This window comes from Pollicipes pollicipes, unplaced genomic scaffold (genome assembly GCF_011947565.3).
Source record: "Pollicipes pollicipes isolate AB1234 unplaced genomic scaffold, Ppol_2.1 Scaffold_6052;HRSCAF=7182_pilon_pilon_pilon, whole genome shotgun sequence".
Taxonomy (NCBI): Eukaryota; Metazoa; Arthropoda; class Thecostraca; order Pollicipedomorpha; family Pollicipedidae; genus Pollicipes; species Pollicipes pollicipes.
The window spans coordinates 23638379-23663889 of NW_023596805.1; the positions used below are offsets into that span (position 1 = coordinate 23638379).

Sequence of the window (25511 nt, forward strand, 5' to 3'; positions counted from 1 at the left end):
GTGAGCAAACTGCGTTATTCCGAGGGAACATATCGAGGCAACTCCTGCTCAACTCCTTTGAATGGCACACTTCCTGCATACTGGTCAGAACTGTGTGGACTGTACTGTGCTTGGGTCCCTTCACTTGGATTTCGGACTAATATCACGGCATGGGCGGAGTTAATGAGTTTCACGTCGGTCAAAGCCAAGCCCACTATTGCAGTTCAATGCACTCAGCACGCTTCCAGTTTCAGTCCGGTGTGGAAGATGCTCCACTGACTTATAGGCGTGCATTTACCACCGGCCGTGACCGCCAGAACCTGGCCCACCTGGTGGACATCCCATTCAGTGGAGGAGAGACCAACATGCTGGCCTTCGTGCCGTACATCCACATGAGGGCGTACCTGGAGCACACCGGACTGTTGACGTCCGAGGAACGGGACCGGACCACCATCGGCATGAGACAAGGTGAGACAGAGACCTGGAGCACACAGGACTGCTAACGTCCCGTGACCAGGACCGGACCACCACCGGCATGAGACAAGGTGAGACAGAGACCTGGAGCACACAGGACTGCTAACGTCCCGTGACCAGGACCGGACCACCACCGGCATGAGACAAGGTGAGACAGAGACCTGGAGCACACAGGACTGCTAACGTCCCGTGACCGGGACCGGACCACCATCGGCATGAGACAAGGTGAGACAGAGACCTGGAGCACACAGGACTGCTAACGTCCCGTGACCGGGACCGGACCACCATCGGCATGAGACAAGGTGAGACAGAGACCTGGAGCACACAGGACTGCTAACGTCCCGTGACCAGGACCGGACCACCACCGGCATGAGACAAGGTGAGACAGAGACCTGGAGCACACAGGACTGCTAACGTCCCGTGACCGGGACCGGACCACCATCGGCATGAGACAAGGTGAGGCAGAGACCTGGAGCACACAGGACTGCTAACGTCCCGTGACCGGGACCGGACCACCACCGGCATGAGACAAGGTGAGACAGAGACCTGGAGCACACAGGACTGCTAGCGTCCCGTGACCGGGACCGGACCACCATCGGCATGAGACAAGGTGAGACAGAGACCTGGAGCACACAGGACTGCTAACGTCCCGTGACCGGGACCGGACCACCATCGGCATGAGACCAGGTGAGACAGAGACCTGGAGCACACAGGACTGCTAACGTCCCGTGACCGGGACCGGACCACCACCGGCATGAGAGACTGGAACCTGTGGATACTTTGAAGGTGAGCAGCATCAACTCGACAACCACGGTAAGTGAGAAACAAATACGTACTAGGGACGCACTGTGACACTACGATACCCTATGAGACTGAACATGCGTGAGCAGAAGAAGCAACAACATGAGCCACAGGGTGAACACGAGCGAGAGACACATCGAAACATGACCAGTAACACATGGGGACATGGGGACCAGCATCACATGGGGACAGAGCAACACAGGGGGCATGGGGATCAGCAGCACATGGAGAGAGAGAGAGAGAGAGAGAGAGAGAGAGAGAGAGAGAGAGAGAGAGAGAGGAGAGAGAGAGAGAGAGAGGAGAGAGAGAGAGAGAGAGAGAGAGAGAGAGAGAGAGAGAGAGAGAGAGAGAGAGAGAGAGAGAGAGAGCGACACAGGGGACATGGGGACCAGCAGCACATGGGGAGAGAGCAACACAGGGGACATGGGGACCAGCAGCACATGGGGAGAGAGCAACACAGGGGACATGGAGACCAGCAGCACATGGAGACAGAGCAACACGGGGGACATGGGGACCAGCAACACATGGGGACAGAGCAACACAGGGGACATGGGGACCAGCAGCACATGGGGACAGATCAACACAGGGGACATGGGGACCAGCAGCACAAAGGGACGGAGCACACTCCTGTAAACGTGGATGGCGCAGCGTGGTGGGCGCGCCGCTTGTTGCATCGGATTTGTGTTTTGTTTGCTTGGCGTTCCCCTCTTTCGTTACTCCTGTGATTTATCTCCACACCTCAGGGTACCAGACCAAATCACAGTTCCCATACCACCTGTGACTTCCTAATGTCGTTCCCCAGGATATCAGGCCCAGCTGCGGTACGGGAATAAAGAGGCCTCTTACTCCTCGTTCGGTCGGGACGACGAGGAAGCCTCGCTGTGGCTCACCGCCTTCGTCGTCAAGTCTTTCAAGGAGGCGTCCAAGTACATTGATATCAGTGGGTGCAACCCGTCGGCGAAAATAAGTATTTTGCTTGTGGGAATGAGTGGAGATAATGGACGAATAGAATAGCTCTGTTGGCGCCTCTAACGTGCACACTGGGCTCAGTGTTGCGTACGTCTCTGCACTTACTCTGGGAAAAGGTATCATTATTGTCGTTGTCGTTGTCATGTTCAACATCATCCTCATTGCCACTGCCATTGTCGTTGCCATGTTTGGCATCATCATCATTGCGAGTGAAAGTAGAAGCGCTAGTCAGTGCAGTGCTGGATTATGATCAGAGCTGTTTTTTGCGCGAGGCGGAGGACCCTGGCATGCTGGCACAACCAAAGCCACAGAAATGCCGACACCGCCAGATACCGCCGCTACATCAGGGGTACAGAGAGGGTTTCTACCATCCAGTGCCCAACCGTCGTATTGAGGTCAAGTCGAAGGGTCACCCATGGCCAGCAACAGATAGATGGTAGGGAAGCCAGGGGCGGCGCCAGGATTTTGTGTTTGGCTGTAAGGGGAGGGGAGGCGGCGGGGCATTATTTTCAAGAGGGTTTTGTGGATGAAATGAGACGTCCTCGAAATGGGAGGGGTACAGAGAGTATGTGCTGCTTTATCAAACAGCAGCATGCATCATATCCAAAACAAATAAATTTCCACACTTAAAAAAGGCAGAATTAATCTGAAATAAGGTCTCCCTATTCATAGCGAGGCCTTCTAGTCCAGAACCGGATGCTTCCCATTCACGAAGGGTCCTCCAAATGTAGCTAAGGGGATCTGAACAACGGATTCCGATGGATCCGTCGGTCAGAGCGTCTGCGTTCCGATTCATCCACTTGTGGATGGTTCGAGTCTCATTAGACGTTAACCGTTTGACCTTGGTAGGCATAGCCTGCGGCCGGCGGCAGCAGCCGCGCTTAAGGTCAGGTGACGTCATTGGGCACGACGGACTGTGCCGAGCATTGCGGCACGTTAAGCTTGCGCCGCCAAATGCTGCCGCTCACCTGTCATTGTGCGATCGGATGGTAGGGTTCAGGACTCACACAAAAAACACTGCTAAGCATGAGCTTTGATTCCAGAGAATCTATCCATTCAAACGGTTCGGAGTGAATCTTTAAGCTTTGACCCCAGAAAATCCATCCATTCAAACGGTTCACCGTGAATCTTTAAAAAACACATTGATGCATGGAAAGGGCCTCCGGCGCAGGAAATTAGGCCTCCTGACTATAGAGGGTGCCTGCTTATCCACAACAGGACCTCCATGGTTATAACGGGGCCTAGCAAGACAGGGAGCAGGCCTCCTCAACTCAACATAATGCCTTCTGATCTAGAATGTGGACTACCTCATTCATACAAGTGGCCTTATGGTCCGGAAGGTGGGCTTCTTCATGCAAAAGAGAGTCTTCTGAGTACGATACAATCTCTAAAAAAATAATTAATCTCTAACTCAATCATTAGGGCCTCCTTGATCTCAATTTGGTAATCTACGGGAGGATACCGTGTCTTCAGTTTGGAAAAGGGGATCCACCGCATTGTTTTTTTTTGGGGGGGAAACGTACTCGTGCCCCCTCTGCCTCCCCTTTCTTCGCACTGCAACACCCCTGGCGGCAGAAGCCGGGTAAACGCTACTTTTACCCAGTAGCTGACCTAAGCTGCCCTCCCCCCCCCCCCCCCCCCAGATAAAGAGCGTACGAATCCCAGTGAAAGACGGCTGGTACTGTAGAAGCAGGGTAACGGCTGATGGTCTTCACTAACTAACCACAACCTCCTTGCCAGGCCAGTCGCTGATCACGCGGAACGAGAAATGGCTGGTGCGGAAGCAGCAAGATGACGGCTGCTTCCCTCTACTTGGCAGCGTCATTCACAAGGAGCTCAAGGCGAGTGATGCGTCATCATGATGGCGAATGGAACAGAGCACTCCGGCATCCCGCGGCCCCACGCTGATGCTGAGAGTATCGGGACCAAGGGCTCTCAGACTGGCGTCGAAGTGTGGAGCGAGGATGATGGACTCAGCAAGCATACTTGACAGCAGCCCTAGACTCACTGGGATGCTGGAGGAGCCCCAGGAGTTCCCAACCTTCCGTGCCACGCTTCCGTGCCAACTTCCGTGCCAACTTCCGTGCCACGCTTCCTTCCGTGCCACGCTTCCGTGCCAACTTCCGTGTTACGCTTCCTTCCGTGCCACGCTTCCCGTGTAACTGGAAGCTTGCAGCCGAGATTCTTACCCCCAAACTGCCATTCATAAATGATCATGGTATGAGCAGAGCACGTGGGCCCTCACAACCATGCTCTGTTTAAAGATGCTGATGCTGACATTGGCATCTTCAAACACGACGTATGATGCTGCTTGGCTGCTTTCAGGGTAGTGGGTAAAATAATCACGCACGTTGGAAAAATCTGCATCTGACCTGACTAGGACACGCTCAATATGACGCCCGCATGTTCACTCACCAGGGCGGCACGGAGCGGGGCGGTCCGGCCGCCCTGACGGCGTTCGTCATGCTCGCCCTCGGGGCGGACAACAACAGCAGCCTGGAGAAAGGCTTCACCTGCCTGGAGCAGGGCATCAGTCAGACCAACAAGACACTGTACGCCGAGGTATGGCTTATTACATCTGATGGTGTCATCATAACTATTGATTGAGCGTGGTTTCCCTTAATGTGGATGACCTACGAGCCCCACGCTCTCGACAGCAACACTTGCTGCACTATTCCATATGTCAGTAACAACGCATCAACGCATTGGTGAAAGACGGTTTACTTAGTTCTTTCCAGCGCAAGACAATGATATGTTTGGATGAATTTACATTACTCCGTGCGCGCCCACCCCTTTCTCTTGCGTGACTAGGACGATAGGCGTGAGCTTGGCCAACCGGCATTATCTGTGGAGGATGGGAGAGTGCGACTCTGTTCCTTGAAGTGCTGGAAGTCACTTCGTTCGTTTGCCCCTGACTTTACTCCTTGTCATTTGCTGCCAGAGTGTTAATGTTAAAATGACCCAACGTTGTGTTAGGCGTCCGTCCCCATTAGCTGAGCTCCAGGCCTTTAAACAGGGCGCTGTTCGTGCTCCAAACGCCGCCCTATTCGATGTGAGGAGCTGCAGCTGTCCCCTGTCACGCAGGTGCTGATAGCCTACACACACGTGGCGCTGGGCCGGGAACAGCGCGGCCAACAGCTGATCTCCGCTCTGATGCAGAAGGCCAAGACGGACGGACCGGACGCCCTCTTCTGGGAAGGCGATCGCCGCTCCATCTGTGAGTGACGTATTCCGGATGGCAGTTTACTGCAACTGCATCTGTCATCTTGAAATGACACTTCATATCACGTAGGATATATTGATGGCAATTGCAGTTCTATGGGTGATGTCGGTCATCTTAGAGGAAACCTGGGACCAGTGACGTCATGTACTGAGAGAATAACGACAACCCTGTGCATGATGTCATGCTGTCGTGCGTACGGTGCCTGTGATGCCAAGTGGGAGGGCAATGCTATTTCTTTCTTTTCTTGGAGAGGGCGATGAATATTGGACGCGGTAGTGACGTCATCTATTGTGACGTCTAGTGACGTCTATGATAAGTGACGTCAAATTAACCTCTACAACTTCATCTCTGAGTACCGCCTCATTTTTGTGATGGTGAATGACCACAGCTTCATTTGTCGGTTTTGCAATTCGGAAACGTGACCGAAACACCATTCAAGACATGGTCTGCATCGCAGCCAGCTCATTTTGTAAGTGAAAGTGTCTTCGGGGGTGCCGGGAAATGACCACAACTGGCCATGACTCCATTTGGTAATGCACATCGGCATAATGGTGTGTATGGTGCTCTTCTTGATCCACAGACGGCGGCAGTCGGGCGGTGGACATTGAGATGACGGCGTACATGGTGCTCTCCCTGGTCCAGCTCTCGGGTCAGGAGAACATGGAGCAGGCGGCGCGGGCCGTCAAGTGGATCAACAGACAGCGCAACAGTCTGGGCGGCTTCATCTCCACACAGGTAGACCGTGGCATCGTGTTGTTGTGAAAAGCTTAGGAACGGTTCATTGATACAGGTATACGATCATGAGATTGCAGAGGTTGGTTCGACCTGGCCGGCTGAGCATGAACGTGATAAGTGTCACAGATTCGAACCTGACATTTGCCGACCGACAATGAGTATTTTTCTCGTTGAGTTTGAATCAGAGAATGCCTGGACGCTTCCGAGGTAAAAAAAAGAAAGAAAAAAAAGCGGGCTGCAACAGTCAAATGCATCAAGAACACTGTGCAGGGAGTTTTAAACGTTTGAAACCCACCAGAGCAAGTCGCAATATTTCAATGATTTGACGGCGTGTGCTTTCTGGCGCATAGGATACGATCGTGGGGCTACAGGCACTAACGGAGTTTGCCAAACGTACTTTCTCCTCGGAATTGTCCACTCGCGTGACAGTCAGTGCTGGTGGAACTCCTTCCACACTCGTGGTGGACTCTTCCAACCGACTTCTGCTGCAACAAGAAAAAGTGGCCGATTTTGAGGTGAGTGGCTGAGAAACCGTGAGGAACTCGGCGATTTGAGCCGGTTTGGAAAGTGTTGGTATGTTATATAACTTCAGTTGTGGTATAAGCGTTGCGTATGAAAGATGGACCTGACACCACGTAATATCCGCATCCCTCGATGTGGTCCTCCAGGTTGAAACTCTGCTGATGCGCGAGGTGAGGTTTTAGCTCATGCAGGTGATGTGTTATGAGTCGACTCATAAGCCCCAGTCTTGGGTCGACTGGTGACACTGTCATCTTGTCCGCAGCTGCCAGCTGAGGTCACCTTTACCATCAGCCCGGCAGGCTGCGTCATCTACCGCACCAGCTTCCGCTACTCCAGCCGCGCTCGAGTATGTGGCCTGGCACGCACCACGGACTCCTGACGACGCCGTTCATGGTCCGCCTGAAAGGGCGATCCTGTTTTGGCGCTGGATGAACAGCAAAGGACAGTTGACAGCAACACTAAGCTTAAGAAATGGCTATTTGCCTAATGGCTTAAATGCCTTTTTGGTATTGGTTCCCATCGACAGAGCACATTGACTGGTACATTGTTTTGCCGACATTCTACTGTCTTAGTTACTTACGTCCCAGACAAAATGTTATCAGACGTTTTTTACGGACCTTTCTCGAGCTGTAGTTGGACGGCTGTCGACGCTGATCCGTATCAAAAACCGTCTGGTCGCCTTACTCAGGTGTCTGCATGCTGCCATAGCTGTTACCCGATACCGGCTCCCGCGCGCCCACAGATTCCATGCTGTAGATTATGCCATGCATTTCTTAAAATAGCTGTGTATCTAGCCTTCCATTCACGAGCAGGTAGCCACGACTGTCTCACCTAATTTCGGTCAGCCGAGGCTAACGCTGACCTCGCCGTGCCCAGGTGCCGAAGCCGGCCTTCTCGTTGGCGATGACTTCTGAGGTTCGTCCCAGCCGTTCTCCAGGCAGTTCGTATAACCTGGAGGTGTGCTTCGCCTACATCGGGGACTCTGGCGGATCAGATCGTGTCGTGCTGGAGGTGGAAATGCCCTCGGGCTACATCGCCGTCAGCAGCACACTGAGAAGTCTCCGAAACAGCGGCGGTAAGTGGGGAGCAGTCTGCGAAACAGCGGCGGTAAGTGGGGAGCAGTCTGCAAAACAGCGGCGGTAAGTGGGGAGCAGCCTCCGAAACAGCGGCGGTAAGTGGGGAGCAGTCTCAGAAACAGCGGCGGTAAGTGGGGAGCAGTCTGCAAAACAGCGGCGGTAAGTGGGTAGCAGCCTCCGAAACAGCGGCGGTAAGTGGGTAGCAGCCTCCGAAACAGCGACGGTAAGTGGTGAGCAGTTTCCGAAACAGCGGCGGTAAGTGGTGAGCAGTCTCCGAAACAGCGGCAGTAAGTGGGGAGCAGCCTCTGAAACAGCGGGGTGAATGGGGAGCAGCCTTCGAACCAGCTCTGGTAAGTAGGGAGTAGCCTCCGAACCAGCGGCGGTAAGTGGAGAGTAGCCTCCGAAAAAGTGGCGGTAAGTGGTGAGCAGTCTCCGAAACAGCGGCGGTAAGTGGTGAGCAGCCTCCGAAACAGCGGCGGTACGTGGGGAGCAGTCTCAGAAACAGCGGCGGTAAGTGGTGAGCAGTCTCCGAAACAGTGGCGGTAAGTAGGAAGCAGTCTCCGAAACAGCGGCGGTAAGTGGTGAGCAGTCTCCGAAACAGTGGCGGTAAGTGGTGAGCGGCCTCCGAAACAGTGGCGGTAAGTGGTGAGCAGCCTCCGAAACAGTGGCGGTAAGTGGTGAGCAGCCTAGCTACGAGGATGTGGGCGTATGGCGGTGTGGTCAAATGATAGTGTTTATGACGTATGACGTAAATGACGTAAGGGTCACAGCTTACATACCTGTTGCAATTGATATGCGAGCACAACCGAACATGCGGCTTCACCAAGAAACGTGGCGAACAGAGGTGCCCAGCTTAACGTTGACACGCGTCCGGGTGGCCGGTTGAATATCCTTTGCGCGGGTGGGGGTCCATTTGACCGCCCTGAGATCACGGAAGCTAGGAAGACTATCGACACTAGATTCACGAGTGGGTTGGCCTGTACGTGAAATCCCTTTTTTCAAAATTTGAGTTTTCTAGGTTATGATCTTTGGGTAAAATAAGATTAAACAAGGTTAAAATCCAGATTGATGTCCAAAGTTCCCCAGAACGCTGATACCTGCTACAAGGAAAAGATCACTGGTGTTCGTTTAAAGTCAGTGACCTTGTTTCACCTCTGGGAGGTCATGGCGATCAAAAACGCATGACTGCTTTTAGCTTTGCACTTGAATAAGCGTTAACGATTGCGCCAGGCAGTATGTTCCTGAAAAAGAAAATGCTGACCTGCGTCAGTTTAGGTTAGCAACCTTTCCTAAACCTTAAGGAGTCTCTGGAAGACGTATGATGCAGTTGCTGCTGTCAATAAACCCGAACTAAGTACCAGAACCTGCCCCACACAGCAAGCTCTAAAGTAATAAAACAGGATGGTTTCAACCTATGTCTGACCCCCATTCCTGAACCTAGGTCAATGGAATCTGTTTATTCCACTGTTGTGTTGCCTAGGAAGCCATCTCAGAGATACATGACTTCGTATAGCCCTCCGTTGTTGCATCAGATTAAAGGTTTCCTTAGGAGTCATCTTCGCTGAATCTGTGGCCTGACTTTGACCTGCCGTAGGTCATTGCAAGGTACATCTAAATTTCTTATATCAGACGATACACTATGTTATTGTTTACAACAAATCAAAGTTTGGAGCGGCTACGCCGCGCCGTTCGGAAACCACTCTGGAAAAAACTTTGAGTGGTCAAAATGACCCCCACCCGAGCGCGCGTTACCTCTACACATTTCTGCGTAGCCCTCATGCCATGTTTCGTTGGCCACAATTCCCTTCACGAACGTTCGATGCCTTTCTTTTTTACCTTCCTCACTCTCTCTGCCCCCAGCGGTACGCAAGTACAAATTCAGCAAGGGTAAGGTGACCTTCACGCTGTCCAATGTCACCGAGGAGAAGGTCTGCCTCAAGTTCCGCATCATCCGAGAAAACGAGGTGGATGGCCTGAAGCCGTCGTTGGTGCGGGTCTACGACCTCTTCAGGCCTGAGGACCGTAATATTCTGGTGAGGAGCGGGACCGACCACTGCCGGCGTGCCCGCTGAGCCGTGAATACAAAGTTTTAGGTTCAATTTCAAACGCTGGAAAAATTGTTAAGGCTTTAGTTTCGCCAAAAGAGGTAATGGCTATAGCACTCATAGCATGGTAAAGTTGAAAACACTACATCATATTGTGGTGAATAAGTTGCAGCCCTTAAGGAAACGGGTGCTGATGCTGTGTTACTGGGCCGGCTCGTGTGGCACGGCCAGACCGGAGAAACGCGATATGACGGTGGTAGGGTTCCCTCGGCCCGTGGAGCCTTCTGCCCTTTGACCCAGTGCCCAGTTTTCTTCTCCCCTCGTTAGGCTAGAGCTGACGTCAGCCCAAAGCCTGCTGAAAACGCCGCCAAAACAGCTAAATCCTCACCAGTTTTCTTTTCGATCTCTGCCATTTTTAAAAATTCTGCCACCCGATGGCTGTCAAACTTGACCCCCGTATACCTGTACTTACAACTGTAGTCTCTGCAAGGGTGTGTATGTGTGTAAGCCGCTAATACGTTTACAATTGTGAGGCGTCATGACAGGGCTCTTATGTCACGTCTCTGTTTCAGGAGTATGAGCTCTCGCCCGCATCTGCTCTCGCCGCTTGAAACTTAAGTTGAAGCCTTCCGCCTCATGCCTTACGGATCATATTACATCATGAGTTTCGTCTTACTGATCGTGGTTGGCAGACACGTGACGCAACGTGGCACAAGTGCCACACACCACCACTGCAGGCATAGCATGGCGATAGGACGCAGGCGTTTTATGGCCTGATCGCAGACGTTTAAGGTCAGCCAGCGTTTTTTTTTGCCGTTTTCTTTTTTAAACATCCGAGGTCAACATTTTAGATCGGTATGCGCCAGGTCAGTTTCAATCAAGGATCATAGAACATGGTTGCTGTGGAATATGTTAGCAGGTAAACCGATTTCGCAGACAAATTGCACAGGTCAAAACAGTGTTTGTGCGATCAACGTAAAGGGTTTGCGATACGGGCAGCTGAGACAAGGTGGTTGGCGCTTGTCTGTATGTGAGAAGGCTTTAAAAACACATTCCGTGAAAATATTTTGTTTTGAGCATCAACAGACTTTCCCTTGTCTTTTTGACACGCGTCGGAGTGGCTGAATGCAACGCAAAGGTGGGGGTTAAGTGATAGGGTAGGTTCATTTTCCACTAGTGAGACTGGAAAAAGATTTTGGACAGCTAGAGACAACAAATTTTCATGAAAGGTAAACCTGTATGTGAGCTGACTCAGGATCGACCAAGCAAAACTGATTCCCAACTCGGACAAGTTATTTGTATAAACAGATAGTAATCTCGTAGCTTCGGTATTGACAGAACATGCTCGCACTCATCGCGCCGGATTATATGTATTTTCATTGCGTCGTATGCATCGCGTGTCGCACGTGTCGTATCACTCAGCCGTGTGCTACGAGTCCTCAGCGGCGTGACACTGTGACGTCACGGCCATTTTGGCCGTGACGTCACGGTGTCACGATACCACGGTGGGGTCACGGTACCGTACCGCCGCGGCGTCACGACACCACGACCCCCCAAACGTGACATAACCTTTCGTCACCGTGGCCCGGCCCCTTCTCATCCAGCACAATTCCCATATATGGAACACAAGTCAATCCAATCTGACACCCGAGGAGCGAGTGCGAGTCCTGGCTCATGTGTCCTGCCGGCTGCCCTTGCGCTGCTCCTTTTGCACCATCTCCAGCGTGGCCAGCTCGCGGTAATTGCCAGCGGCGTGTTTAACCCGCGCACGGTGAGGTTCTCAAACACGCTCTGCTCAGGCGGCGGAGCCTGCTGCGGCCGACACTGTCAGTGCGCACTGCGCTAATTCTAGTTCAAATGTGCCTCAAAACTTAAGTCCTGACATATCGTAAACTGCTTTAGTTGTTTGCTTTTGCATGCTTTAAAGCCCTGATTGTTGCAAACCGTTTGCTTTAGTTGTTTCCTATTGTACGCTTTATGTCCTGATATGTGTGAAGCTGTTTGCTTTAGCTGTTTCCTATTGTATGCTTTAGTTGTTTCCTATTGTATGCTTTAGTTGTTTCCTATTGTACGCTTTATGTCCTGATATGTGGGAAGCTATTTGCTTTAGCTGTTTCCTATTGTATGCTTTAGTTGTTTCCTATTGTATGCTTTAGTTGTTTCCTATTGTATGCTTTAGTTGTTTCCTATTGTATGCTTTAAGTTTTGACATGTTGGAAGCCGTTGTTTCCTATTGTATGCTTTAGTTGTTTCCTATTGTACGCTTTATGTCCTGATATGTGGGAAGCTATTTGCTTTAGCTGTTTCCTATTGTATGCTTTAGTTGTTTCCTATTGTATGCTTTAGTTGTTTCCTATTGTATGCTTTAGTTGTTTCCTATTGTATGCTTTAAGTTTTGACATGTTGGAAGCCGTTGTTTCCTATTGTATGCTTTAAGTCCTGGTATGTTTGAAACTGTTTGCTTTAGTTGTTTCCTACATATATTTAGTTGCGCGTAATGGATCGGACCTTGTGAAATCACTTTCAGAAGTCATTTCAGCTCGTTGGTGCTGGTTGTGCATGCTTTTTGTTTCCACTTGATGCCTTTATGCTGCCATAAATTGTCAACAGGTTTGTCATGCATTCGTCAAAAGCATTGCCAGAACGTACTTAATCAATTTCTTGTATTCATTGAACTTAATCCAGGTGGTCTTTTAAGTCATAATAATGCATTATTTTAAGACACATGTAGGGTTCCGAATACAAATAGAGCATAACAGATACTGAGACCAACAAGAAAGCAGTACCAGTCCTCCCTGTTTTACTACATTTAAGGTACTTGAAAGCGTGTAAGGAATTGTTTTAAAGAATCATTTTGGCGGCAGAAAAGGCGCGAACAAAGCTGTGAGGGTTTTCGTAATCCACGTGCCGCCGGCCGACCGGTCTGGCACCAGGCGGTGCGACGGCTGGCAGGCCGCGCGAACTTGTCCAGTCATCCTTGATCTCACGGACATCAAGAGCAGTGCGTCTTGCACTGTGTGCGAAGCAGCGCGTAAGGAAGCGACTCGCCTGACTGCGTTGCCAGCTCTCATTGCAGGCGCGGGGACGGGCCAGTTTGGTTCCTCGACGAAACATATTCATACAGCTGTTTTCGAGCGCGTCCTGCCTGTACCATATGGCCTGCCTGTCAAGCCCAACACGGCGACTTCAAAATATAAGGCGGTTGCCAATAAACGAGACAGAATGGTAAAAATACCTTTCAGAGAGGGGATGGGCTGGGTGAGTGGTCAGCCGTGATCAGAGGGAAGCGACGTATCAAACGATGGCATCTCGGCACATCATCCGTGCCTAGATGTCAGCAAACCCTGTGGAGTGATAGGTGCAGTTCCGAGGCTTCTTCCAAGTTTGGCCGATACCCTGTCTGTTCTGGCTTTATTCCTACCAGTCAGCATTCAGAAGTACGCGCAACACGTCACGAGCAAGCACGACCGGTAGTCGACCAGTCTCACCGACTGCGGTGGCCAGCGATCCACTGATCGCCATCTTCATCCGACTCGGACGCCGACAATGACCTTCGAGACCCGCCGCGGCCATTATGGTTTTCCTCGCTTTGTGTTATAATCTTAAACTCGAGTCTTGTTATGTTCTCCAAACTCTCTCAAATACGGCTTAACTATTTTCTCCTTCAATATAATATCTAACCTCTCGCCTCACTGGTCATTAACTTTTGCATGTGTCTTGTCCAAGCAGTAATGTTTATGGGACCTCGCTAGCAGTGACATATTCCGTAGCATAATATCATGTGACCTACTACCATGGCATGCACCTATACGTTACTTTATGTAACTATGACATAAATATAACCGTTATCATGCATATGAGAAATATCCGATACATGACACGGTTGTACGAAGAACGCAGCTAACTGTATAAGTCCACCCCATTAACACTTCTTAAGTGTCATACAATGTTCCCATGACCGCGGGTCTGTCACAGTGATCCTTCACCTGACCTTAGAAATAAGGCTATACTTGATATCTCTGCGTATTCTGCCGCATTCTGCCCACGCCACTTAAGAACAGTGATGCTCACACGAATGCGCGCCATACAAATGCCTCTCAGGGGTACGCCAGACGTTTCGCCACCATACTTTTAAAGATAATTTACTGTGTTGGCGCTATGACCACGCGCTTGGTCCGCCCCGCGAGGAACACTCCAAGAAGCCGTAGGCGCCGTAATTGAACACGGTGTGGCTGCAGGCGGCCAGCAGAGCCAAGTCCCGTCCAGGGCCGGGCGCCTCGGTGCGGCTGTCACCGAGCACGTGAACGTCTTCGGCCCGCAGGTGCTCCCTGAGAGGAGGTGCCGCTGTGTGGAACAGGCCGCGTGCTCAAGTGCATGGTGCGGGGTCTGCGTCAGGTTCCAAGTCTTAACTTACCTTACTTAGCGTATTATCTATCACACCCATCAGCTCACCAGCACCAGACTCATAACGACAAGACATGTGATCAGCTGTTCGAGGGAGTTTGGGGCGGGGCATACCGACTCGAGACGACTGGCCGGGTGTATAACGCCAGGCCGGTACTTGTCAGAGTGAAATAGTTACCTGCACTAGGTCAGGCAGCGTTTGTTACGCTGAAGAACTTTTTCACCTTCAAGGAGTTGCGTCATCACATGTAATAAAGGCATGTTTTCCTGCACCGGACAAGGTCATCACTCGTGTAAAGATTTCGGTGGACATGTTCCCTGCACTAAGATAGGTCGTCCCTCGTCCAGATGAGCATAGATTCCTTGCATTGGCGTCGATAAAAGTACAGAGAAGCGCTGTAGAACCGCATGCTTATTGGTCTGCGGCGGAACACAATATCAAATAAAAGATAAACTCGTTCCATTGTTTCCAAAGGACACAGCTATATGTTCAAAATGACAGTTTTAGAAGCACAATTATGTAAAATGACAGTTTCAAGCTGTTATCCAACTTTTACAAGCATGCAGCTTTGTAATCATATGCTGGCTGGGGGATAATTGAACCCTGGTTAATTATGGGTCAGATGGAATGCAAGCTGAGCAAATCGATGACAAACATTTTCAAAAAGGCCAGTTTTATGTAGTGCATAACCTGGTCGCAAAAATGGTCTTTTGAAAAGGTATCAAAGCGGGCCGAACTGCAAGTTTCTGTTAACATCAAACAAACAATGCAGCCCTTCTGCATCGTGTGACATGGGAATTACCGCCGCGTCATGCAGCAGCGCGCCTATAGTATTCAGCCAGATTAACAAACGCCAGCTGGGACTGCCACTAGCTTGCCCAAATGTAGCAGTCGCATGGCCAAAACGACTGCCATACCCAAATGCGGCAGTCACATGGCCAGAGCGACTGTCGTACCCAAACGTACCAGTCACATGGAGAGAGCGACTGTCGTACGCAAATGTACCAGTGAAATGGCCAGAGCGACTGTCGTACCCAAATGAGGCAGTCACATGGCCAGAGCGGCCGTCGTACCCTCACGCTGTAAATTGCCGTAGACGCTATAGGTGGCGCAGTAGGCCGGCGTCAAACTGTGCGCATGTGTGACGGCAACGCACAATGCAGAAGGGCTGGGGCTGCAGGGCCGGAGGGCGCCGATTAGGGCGTTTTTGGTTCAAACGGTCGGTACACCGCGGTGGATATTTTTCCTCATATTCTAGTTATGAGGTCAGCGTTTGAGTTGGCAGCTAGATGGCAATGTTCTTCCGAGACAAGCACCGAAAAGCTGACCCCGCGAAAAATCCAAAATCTGGTGTGCTGTAATCGCGACAAGCACTTCCGCCATTGATCCTCTCGGCACCCAACTCGACTCTAGGACCCAACCTAGCCCGCATGAGCGACACCATCTAATGGCCTGAGCACGCGTGTGACCGTACATGTATATGCTCTTGCAGTCAGTTTCCCGTATTTTTCTAACCCGTTCGCCGAGCCCTTACGTCAAGCCTGAAAACAACGGTCCCGACAGATGAGTTTGTTGTTTGCGTGAGCGCGCACGTGTTTGTTCATGCGCGTCCGATCGCACATGTGTTTGTACAACTGTCTGTTCTTTTCCGATCCTGGAGGCCATGATCCCGTTTCGCTGCGCCCACCCAGCTTCACCGTATAAGCCAGGTTTCAGCCTACGTTACGGCTATGTCGGTCAGTTGGCGTGTTGGCACGCGCCGACGGAGGCCCGCTGGTCACATCCGGTCCGAGATGTGACACGATGCGACCCCGCTGGTCACATCCGGTCCGAGATGTGAGAGGATGCGACCCCGCTGGGCCATCCGCACACCGAATATAAGCAGCCTTCTGGCACCAGCACCGAGCTGTGGCCGCGGTTGTGCATGACAGACAGACGGATATAGGACGAAGAAGGATATTTCAGATTATTAATCAGTGGTACGCCGTTTATACTGCCGAAAGCTGGTCTGATATGCTTATCACCTAAAAAATAACGGTAAAAACGCAGTAATTGTCCGTATTTATAACTTCAACTGACCTGCCACTCGCCGTAGGCACAAGTTAAGCAAGCAGATAAGCGTATGCTGACGAAAAAGTTTTTCCCGTGCATAAGCGCACATGTGAGGTCACAGGCGTTTGAAATGTTTGCAATATTTTGCGACTGCCTGATCACGTCTCTCTTCAAACGGCGGCACCAGCTCCCGGTCTTAAGGTCACTTCGTGCTGTGAGGAGCCCAAAATACGACCGAGACATTACCCCTCCCCCATTTTAGGAATAGCATGGTAGGTAGACCCTGGTGTCACTAACACGTGCCCACGTTCAACGGTAGGTCCGTTGCGACTCCAGCGCTCGTTCATCGGTGCCGATGGTCGGCGGTCGCAGCAAATACACATTCCGACTTGGCCAGGCTACAACAGAAAACGGTTATCAGCCTACTTGGTTGGTTTCTATCTATTCGGTGTGAGCTAGGAGGCGCACAGAAAGCTCACGTGCAACTGTGAGAAATAAACGAGTGAGCAGATACCACTCTTATAGATAAGACAGTAATAATAGCCTTATTCCTCGGAAGAAAAAAAACCAGAATGGAGATATAGATCGGCTGACATTTCGGCAACATGCCTTTATCGAAACAATAGCAGAACTGTGCTGTAAAGTCTTTCGCTATTGTTTCCATAAAGGCATGTTGCCGAAACATTAGCTCATCTACTTTCAATGTTCAATGCTCAATGCTCAATGTTCATGTATTTTGTAACTTTCCACAAGATCTAGTGGCTTTTTAAAAGTTACACGCCATCATTGATGAAACGGGCATAAAAGAGACACTGTGAAACCTAGTAAAAATAGCCTAACACATCACACATCAGTCAAGGGATCATCTCGGTGAATCACACTATTGCATTCACATTGTGGCATCACACACAATCGAACACACACGCACCCACTCATGTGCCCACATTCGCCTCACTCAGTAGAAACTCCATAATCTGATGCTCTGTGGCTAAATCGGCGAATGTCAGAGTTGCTCACCGCTCGGGGGCGCCTCAGCTGGTTAGCCTGTCGCGTTTCACGAGTGTGCTGAGCACGTGTGAACATCGCGGCTATATCTGGTGACTGGCCCGTGAGTAAGACCTTTTTGAGCAGGCACAACATATGATATCTGACAAGCTGTTCAGCACTAAGCCATCGTAGATCCCTGATTATATCCGATATGTGGTTCAACCTTCTCCTTCCGCTCATAACCCGCGCACAGAAGTTCACGAGTTTTTGCACGCGATGGAACTGGGTGGCTACGTGAGTACCATACAGTACTACACAGTATCTAATGGAGGAAAGGACTTGAGCTTCGACGATGCGAACGGGGGTGTCTCTAGGGAGAACATGCTTGGCATGTGACAGGACCACCAGAGCGCCCGTCGACCTGGCAACAAGCTGATCAATGTGCGGTTCAAATGTGAGATTTCCGTCCATCACCACACCAATCCAAGGTTTTTGACAGTACTGCTTCCAGTGATGACAGCTGACCTGAACTTGACATGCACAGGATGCATATGACGCAGCATAGCCTTCGTCCCGAAACCATTAACTGTATTTTTGTTGTATTCATTTTCATAGAGTGGTTCTTAAACCAGTCCAATACAATTGACAAGGCACTCTCCATGGTTGCGAGAAGCTGTTGCAGTGCACTTTTTCTTTCCAGTAACCAAAATCTGTGTGTCATCGGCATATTGTATCACCGTAGCACCTTCTGAATATAACGCCAGATCGCTAGACTTTTCCATTCTCCTGGTTTTCTCCGACGAATATGCATATTACTAGTGTTTTCTCTTTGTGACTAATGTTGCTCGCAGGTGTATGGAACAGCTCAGGTACCACTCTCCGTAGAGCATAGCTCTTACCTGATGGAGCGGGTTCCTCGGATGCGGTTCAACGGAAGGGTGTGTCCGTTTGGGTCGGCCTGTTCGAAAACCAACCAAGCAGTCGATCTGTCTTCTGATGCGCGCGATGTTTCCCCAACCGCGTGCGTTTCATCAAATAGGAGAGGGCCAGCGGTTGGCCGCATCAAGGTAGTAACAAACCACAGCTTTGACCTGTGAGAAGACGATGCCATATGTAGTACATCGACAGGAGAGCTGCGAGGGTAACGTTATTCAGCATGGCCATTCCAACACGCGTGCAATGAAAACTTAGATCGGGAACGGTCTTTCTCGAGTTCCCCATCGTCCGACAGCACATTGGACATTGTGAAGGGATGCTTCATAGCATCGTCCGCCTTGGCCATTTTGGCATTTGTCGACCTCAACCAGGGGTGGTAAAACTCGCCAACTTGGTGTATGAGGTCAGCTAAAAAAATGTATGTATTCATGCAAAGCTTTGTACCAAAAACGATTTCGAACAGCAAATTTTGGTGACAGCAAAAACCAAATAATACAGCATACTATGCAAAATATGACATGAGCTATCCATACATAGATGTTATGCCTCCATGGTAATACATTTCGCTACGTAACACCAGCAAACGTTTCCGTAAAAATCCTTTACCCTACTCTACGGCACCATGGTATCTTTTGTAGATTTCATTCCAGCCCGGCGACAAAAATATCCTTGATTTTTAGTTGGCCGGCCGACTCGGTGATAGATCGGTGACAAAGCAGTGTATTTGTTATCGTCCGACCGGTCGGCCGATTCGCTGGTTTTAACAGCCGGCCCTCAGTGTCGCGAACCAACATTTATTTCTCAAAATGTGCGTAAAATAAGTGCTACGGAAGCTGCACTATTTAAAACTCTATTTAGACAACAACACTGAGCGTGATAACGCCCACAGGTGTGTATATTGTGTGTCCTAAACAGAGGGCTGTAAGTACTTGGTGCCAGTGATAATTGGATTGAAGATGTCATCTAGCACTCATATTCGATAAGGATCAAATGGAAAATGTAAGCTCTATGGTGGTGAACAGGCAGTTCAATTATGTTTCTTCATCAGAGCGGCTACTTGAAGTACATATTTCGATCTATTTAGGCGGATTTCGGGACAACTAACACTGCGGATCACATGGGACGCGCCTGGACTATAAGTGCAAAGTGAGAAAAGGTGGCGCACTCCAGTTAAGCACGTTGGGTCAAATCTGAATCCCAACATCGAATTTGAGGAAGGAGGGGGAGGCTGACTCACCGTGTTTGTCATCCTCGTCGCCTGTTGGCAGCTGCCTTGTGACGTCACAGTACCGCCTCAGCAAGTAAGGCCGCAGGTCGATGGTGCTCGAAGTTCAGTTAACAGTTAGCGGCACGGCAGGCGGACGCTCCCTTCTCAGCTCCCAGTAAGCAGTTAGCAGCCTAGCAGGTAGAGGCTTCCTGCTCAGCTTCATGTAAGCAGTAAGCGGCAAATACCACAATATCGACGAAAGTGTTGATGTAAGTGTGAGTGTTTGGCGCGGTGAATGGAACTCGTCCACCGTAAACACACCACCACAGTTCTGTTAATAGCGCGTCGCCGTCGATAGGAATGTTCTGTTGTCGTTTGCAGCTGACCGGATGGATTGGTATCCATTGAATGTTATCCGGCATGGTTAGGTGTATCCAGATGCTTCTCCCATTCTTGAGACATATTAGATTTGCATGGCACATTTTTGTTTACCTGAACACATCTGCGATTTTTTTGGCGTTTGTGGTGTTTGCAGTGTCATGGACCGCCGTTTGCTACAGTGGCTGCAAAGACATAACATGCCAAAATATTACTGAGTGGGCTGTGCCTGGCCGACTAGTCTGAGCTTCAGTTGGCTGACGACGAAACTCGTACGACCAGTGGCCTCGCCCGTCGTCAGTCATGGTTTTATGTTTCATGCGACTGTCGCTTTCATTTGACATCTGACACCGAGTTTTCAGCAGATAAACCTGAAAGGCTGTTTATTCACAGCCAGATCCGTCAACCACGTTGAAGACAAGACCGTGCCTGTCGTTAACTTCAGCCTTGAAACGTAATTGTGAACTGGAGTGACGTGTGTGCACCTGACGTCCCGAAATCAACGGAAGGCTGTCACGATCGAGAGCCTGCAGTGAGAGTATAATGACGAAGACCCCATGTCAGGATTCAATGACAGAACTCACCAGCAGGGTGCGGGAACGCGAACCCCAAATGGGACATTTCAAGCGAGCACAACGGATGCAGGCGTACCAGTCACGACAAAGGTAAAGGAACATCATAAGTGCTTGAGCGTCACTGATAATCTTCGCCGGGCAAGAGGCGTTGGGGGAGGGGGAGGGGGAGCGGAGCAGATCCGACCAGAAGAGGCGAACCTCTCCCAAGGACTGCGGTAGCAACATCCCTGGGAAAATTTGGGTGGGAACGTCAACACGCCCGTCTAGGGATAATGCAGCTATCTGTTAGGGAATGTTGATGCATTATGTATCGACTTTTGCTCAGACCTTTTGACTCACGGGACGAGGGTAAATCGTCGGTTTTAGTGTCAATCTGCTACACTAGGGCTGCCAGTAAACAATGAATGTGTACCTTGGCCACGAGATCCTTTGTGCTGTTGCACGCTTGGTACAAAGCTCATGGAAAGTGAAAACGCTAGGTGGGGGGTGACGCCCAATGCATTTCGAAATTGTCATGTCAAGAATATATACGTGGTCAGCGCGCAGCCAGGTATCAGTATTGAAACGACGCAGAGCTGACCACAGGTGTAGGAGCGACCCCAGTCGGCTCAACGGTGCTCATGGGGAACACCGTCCTTGCAATGACAACCTTTCATGCATTCCTCAACCGGCAACTTAAAAGAGCACATAATATGTTTATATTAAAGAGCACACACACACACACACGCATACACAAACATATATATATATATATATATATATATATATATATATATATATATATATATACATATTCTTGCTCTGATGTTGTGGTTTGGTTAAGGCTCACACCAAAATCACGCCCAAAAAACGTTCGTCAGGCGACCATCGGCGCTCGTTGCGGCCAAGCACGTATGATGATGAGATTGTCAAGCTGCTTTCGGCGCTCGCTGAGGCCAAGTACGTATGATGATGGGGTGCAGCAGCACAGAGAGACCGCCGCTCAGCACGCACGCCGAGATCACAGCAAATACCGGACGGTGTGAGCCGGTCGCCTCGCGCAGCAGGCCGCCCAAGGGCATCGACGTCATGCTCGCCAGACTCGCCAACGCGGCACACAGTGTTGACGCTGACGAGATTCGTTCCTCACCGTAAAACTCAACCAACAACAACGGCACCACTACGAGTATAAAGCCGCTGGTCATGTACCCGAGAGCGGCAAAGACGTACAGACCAGCGCTCGATCGCACGAACACCATCGCCAGTGCAGCGGTGCCTCCAACCATGCTGGTGATGATGCAGCCGTAGCGCTTGTGGAAGAGCCGGCGGTCAAGCACGGCGCCGAACGCCAGTGAGCTCACAAACTCGATGGGCGCCATGAAGGCCACCATATTGGCCATGCGGTCGCGGCTCATTTTGATTTCTTGCGAGCCGGAGCTCGGCAGGAGCATGTTCATGTGTGGAAAACCAATGCAGACCATGAAAGCCCAGAACGTGCACGACAAGAAGAGCGGGTCGGCAAGCAGCTTCAGGTCCAGCATGCGCGACAGCTGCGCCCAGCGGCCGTTGACCGCAGGTGGCAGTATGACCGCCACCGCCGGGCTACCGTTGGCAGCACAGCTCAGCTCCGAATCAGTGACGGCCGCCTGGATGTCCTGGCTCACGGGTAGGTGCTGTCTCTCGCTGTGGCTTTTGTTCGTGCATAAGGTATCGGGTGTTTTCCACTTCTTTCGCAGCAGTCGCTTTCTGTCCAATCGCATGATCATCCTCTGCGTATGCGGCGGCCGGTACAGCATCGACGAGACGAACATGTGCATTAACAGTCCACAGAGCAGCAGATAGGTGCCACCCATGCCGAACTCGTTCAGCAGGAGATTTATCAAAGGCGGAAAGACTACGCCTCCGACGGGGAACGAGGCTGCCATGATGCCAGTGGCTAGACCACGTCGGTTGTCGAAGTACTGCTGCAGTATTATCACGCTGGACGTCATACAGAGGCAAAGGCCAGTTCCGAACAGAACCCCGTTGGTGAGGTAAAGCACGCGAGCGACGTCGGCCAGGGCACTCAGACCCAGACCTAGCGTGCAGCAGAGGCTGCCGAGCAGGGCCACATGCCTCTCGGACAGTCGGCGACACATCAACGCGGCCAGCGGAGCCCCCAGGCGCTGAATGCCGAGGAAGATGCCCAGTATGGTGACTGCTTGGGCTGCCGAGAGGCCACGGTCCCGCATCAGCGCCAGCATGATCAGGCCAAAGGACTTCATGATACCCCCGGTTAGCACCATCTGCAGCGCTACTGCGCCCATCAACACCCAGCTGTACGCCGAGTCGTGTATCTCTGACTCTGAGGCCAACGACTCGGGAGGTGCCGGGTCTGTGTCAGCAGGCCCGGAATGTGTTTGAAGTGGCTCTAGCACCGGCTCTAGCAGATGCCGTTGCTTTCCGCCAGCGTCCGGTGTGCTCGCCTGAAATGTCTCACATGGGGTTCGCATTTCCCGCACCCTGCTGATGAGCCCTGGCGTTGAATCCTGACTTGAGGTCTTTGTCATCATACTCTAGCTGCAGGCCCTTACCCGTGATAGCCCTCCGTTGGTTTCGCTACGTCAGGTGAACACACGCCACTTCAGTCCACAAGTACGTTTTCGGGGCTGAAGTTTACGACAGGTACATTCTTGTCTTCAACTTAGATGACGAATCTGGCTGTAAATAAACAGCCGTTCAGGTTTACCTGCTGAAAACTCGGGGTGAGATGTCAAATGAAAGCGGCAGCCGCATGAAACATGAAACCATGACTGGTGAACATGGCCCGCTGTTCGCACGAGTTTCGGCGTCAGCCAACTGAAGCTCAGACTAGTCAGCCGGGCACAGCCCACTCAGTAACATTTTGATACGTTATGTCTTTGCAGCCACTGTAGCAAATGACGGTTCATGACACTGCGAACACCAGAAACGCCAAAAACTTGCAGATGCGTTCAGAAAGACGAGAATATGCTATGAGAATCTTGAAGGCCGCAAGGATGAGCGAAGCATCTGGATGCATCTCACCGTGCCGGAAAATATGGGATGGAAACCAGATCATCTGGTCAGATGCAAACGATACAGAACATTCCTTTTGACGGCAACGGGCTATTAACTGAAATGAGATGGCGTGTTTACGGTGGACGATTTTCATTCGCCGCGCTTGACAATCAGACTTACATCAGACGTTTTCGTCGATTGTGTGGTATTTGCCGCTGACTGCTCACATGAAGCTGAGCAGGGAGCCTTTACCTGCTAGGGCGCTGACTGCTTACTGGGAGCTGAGAAGGGAGCGTCTGTCTTCTAGACCGCTGACTGCTTACTGAGAGCCGAGCAGGGAGCCTGTCTGCTAGACCGCTGGCTGCTTACTGGGAGCTGAGCAGGGAGCCTGTCTGCTAGACCGCTGGCTGCTTACTGAGAGCTGGGCAGGGAGCCTTTACCTGCCGGGCCGCTGACTGCTTACTGAGAGCTGAGCAGGGAGCCTGTCTGCTAGACCGCTGACTGCTTACTGGGAGCTGAGCAGGGAGCCTGTCTGCTAGACCGCTGACTGCTTACTGAGAGCTGGGCGGGGAGACTCTACCTGCTGGGCCGCTGACTGCTTACTGAGAGCTGAGCAGGGAGCCTGTCTGCTAGACCGCTGGCTGCTTACTGAGAGCTGGGCGGGGAGACTCTACCTGCCGGGCCGCTGACTGCTTACTGAGAGCTGGGCGGGGAGCCTCTACCTGCCGGGCCGCTGACTGCTTACTGAGAGCTGGGCGGGGAGACTCTACCTGCCGGGCCGCTGACTGCTTACTGAGAGCTGGGCAGGGAGCCTCTACCTGCCGGGCCGCTGACTGCTTACTGAGAGCTGGGCGGGGAGCCTCTACCTGCCGGGCCGCTGACTGCTTACTGCGCCACCAACCAGCGGCCTCACTCGCTGAGACCGTACTGTGACGTCACAGGAGAGCTGCCAACAGGGGACAAGGATGACGAACACGACGGATTGGCCTCTCCCTCGTTCCCTAAATTCGATGTTGGGATTCAGATTCGACCCAATGTACATAGAACAGACGTGCGCGATGTGATCGGTGGCATTACTTGTCTCGAAATCCGTCTAAATAGCTCAAAAAGTTTATGTGAAGTAGCAACTCGGGTGAGAGACATTGGACTGGCTGCTCACCACTATAAAACTGATATTTTCCATTTGATTTGCATTGAGTTTGAGTGTTAGTCAATTTTTTCAATGCACTTATCAGCTCATATGCGTGTGCAATAAATCATACGAGATCCCTTTACTTAGTACACACAATATACATATAGGTGTGCATTGTCACAGTCTTTCTGTCTAAACAGAGTGCTCCAAGCTTTTGCAGCATTCATTTCACACACATTTTGAGAACTTAGTGAGTTGCAAACATAACAGAACACACACGGAAAAGCCAAGTCAATTGAAATGTACTACTTTCATGGTGGTGACCAGGGAGTAAACAGCTGACAGCTATTACACATGCTATTGAATTGCTAGCATGAAGCGTCTTTATTGGCATTGCTAGCATTGCTTGGCATTCGGCCGGTTCTTTAAACGCACATGGGCACCAGTGGTGCTGCAGGCTTGTAACATTAGTGTGACATCCCAGGCAAAGCCTTCAGCAAGGCCTGTTCAAGGTCATTCACTGCTGCTCAGGCATAGCCCGTGCATCCATTGAGGCATTATCAGGTATTGCTGCAGAAATCTGTTCCAGGGGAATCGATTGCGGCATTGATGTTACAATTTCCGACAGCAGCTTCTTGAGCTATCATGAGAGTTAAAGAGAGTGTTTCAAATATGTGTGTAATCGTTATCGAACGACTTATTAAAGAGCATATTTACTGGACACAGACACTGTGCTGTCTACAGCAGCTTTTCCCATTCAAAATTATACCAATAGTCAAAAATGAGGTTGTTTTATGACATGTGGTGCAATAGGATGCTTGCTTTTATATCTTCAAATGTGGCACATTGCGGGCCGAGATGGTTGTCCAATCCGGCACCGTTCAAGCGCGCCTGCAAAGGCTGTAAACGGCAGGGACCACGTAAAGATCGTTGCGAGATGCATGACCGCGGCTTACGTGCTGTATGATCATCTCCACGTGTGCACTACACGTGTGCATCCTATGCGTATCCTGAATGT

The 25511-nt window shown here is 51.0% G+C and overlaps 2 protein-coding genes across 3 annotated transcripts in view; one reads left to right on the plus strand and one right to left on the minus strand.

The window, feature by feature from the left end:
- The window catches only part of LOC119104894 (murinoglobulin-1), a 55567-nt gene extending 44668 nt beyond the window's left edge, over positions 1-10899 (plus strand). For both annotated transcript variants that reach the window (XM_037228629.1, XM_037228630.1), the window contains 11 exons: positions 297-447; positions 2057-2194; positions 3964-4064; positions 4642-4785; positions 5308-5440; positions 6027-6181; positions 6532-6696; positions 6966-7049; positions 7580-7778; positions 9640-9812; positions 10397-10899. In XM_037228629.1, the coding sequence (XP_037084524.1) occupies positions 297-447; positions 2057-2194; positions 3964-4064; positions 4642-4785; positions 5308-5440; positions 6027-6181; positions 6532-6696; positions 6966-7049; positions 7580-7778; positions 9640-9812; positions 10397-10435 (1482 nt within the window). In that variant the 3' untranslated portion in view covers positions 10436-10899. The remainder of the gene's footprint in view (positions 1-296; positions 448-2056; positions 2195-3963; positions 4065-4641; positions 4786-5307; positions 5441-6026; positions 6182-6531; positions 6697-6965; positions 7050-7579; positions 7779-9639; positions 9813-10396) is intronic.
- Positions 10900-13980: 3081 nt separating this feature from the next.
- LOC119104372 (monocarboxylate transporter 12-like) lies at positions 13981-22607 on the minus strand. Its single transcript, XM_037228067.1, has 2 exons — positions 21308-22607; positions 13981-14168 (listed from the first exon to the last, which is right to left on the minus strand). The coding sequence occupies exons 1-2, from the start codon at positions 22605-22607 to the stop codon at positions 13981-13983; spliced, it is 1488 nt and encodes a 495-aa protein (XP_037083962.1).
- Positions 22608-25511: the final 2904 nt, after the last annotated feature.

Excerpts from the sequence above, each read along its gene's own strand:
- LOC119104372 (XM_037228067.1), bottom strand. The coding sequence starts at position 22,607 with ATGAAGTCCTTTGGCCTGATCATGCTGGCGCTGATGCGGGACCGTGGC. Across the intron at positions 14,169-21,307 it reads GCTGCACCCCATCATCATAC|CGGCACCTCCTCTCAGGGAG; the intron begins GTACTTGGCCTC and ends TGTTCCACACAG.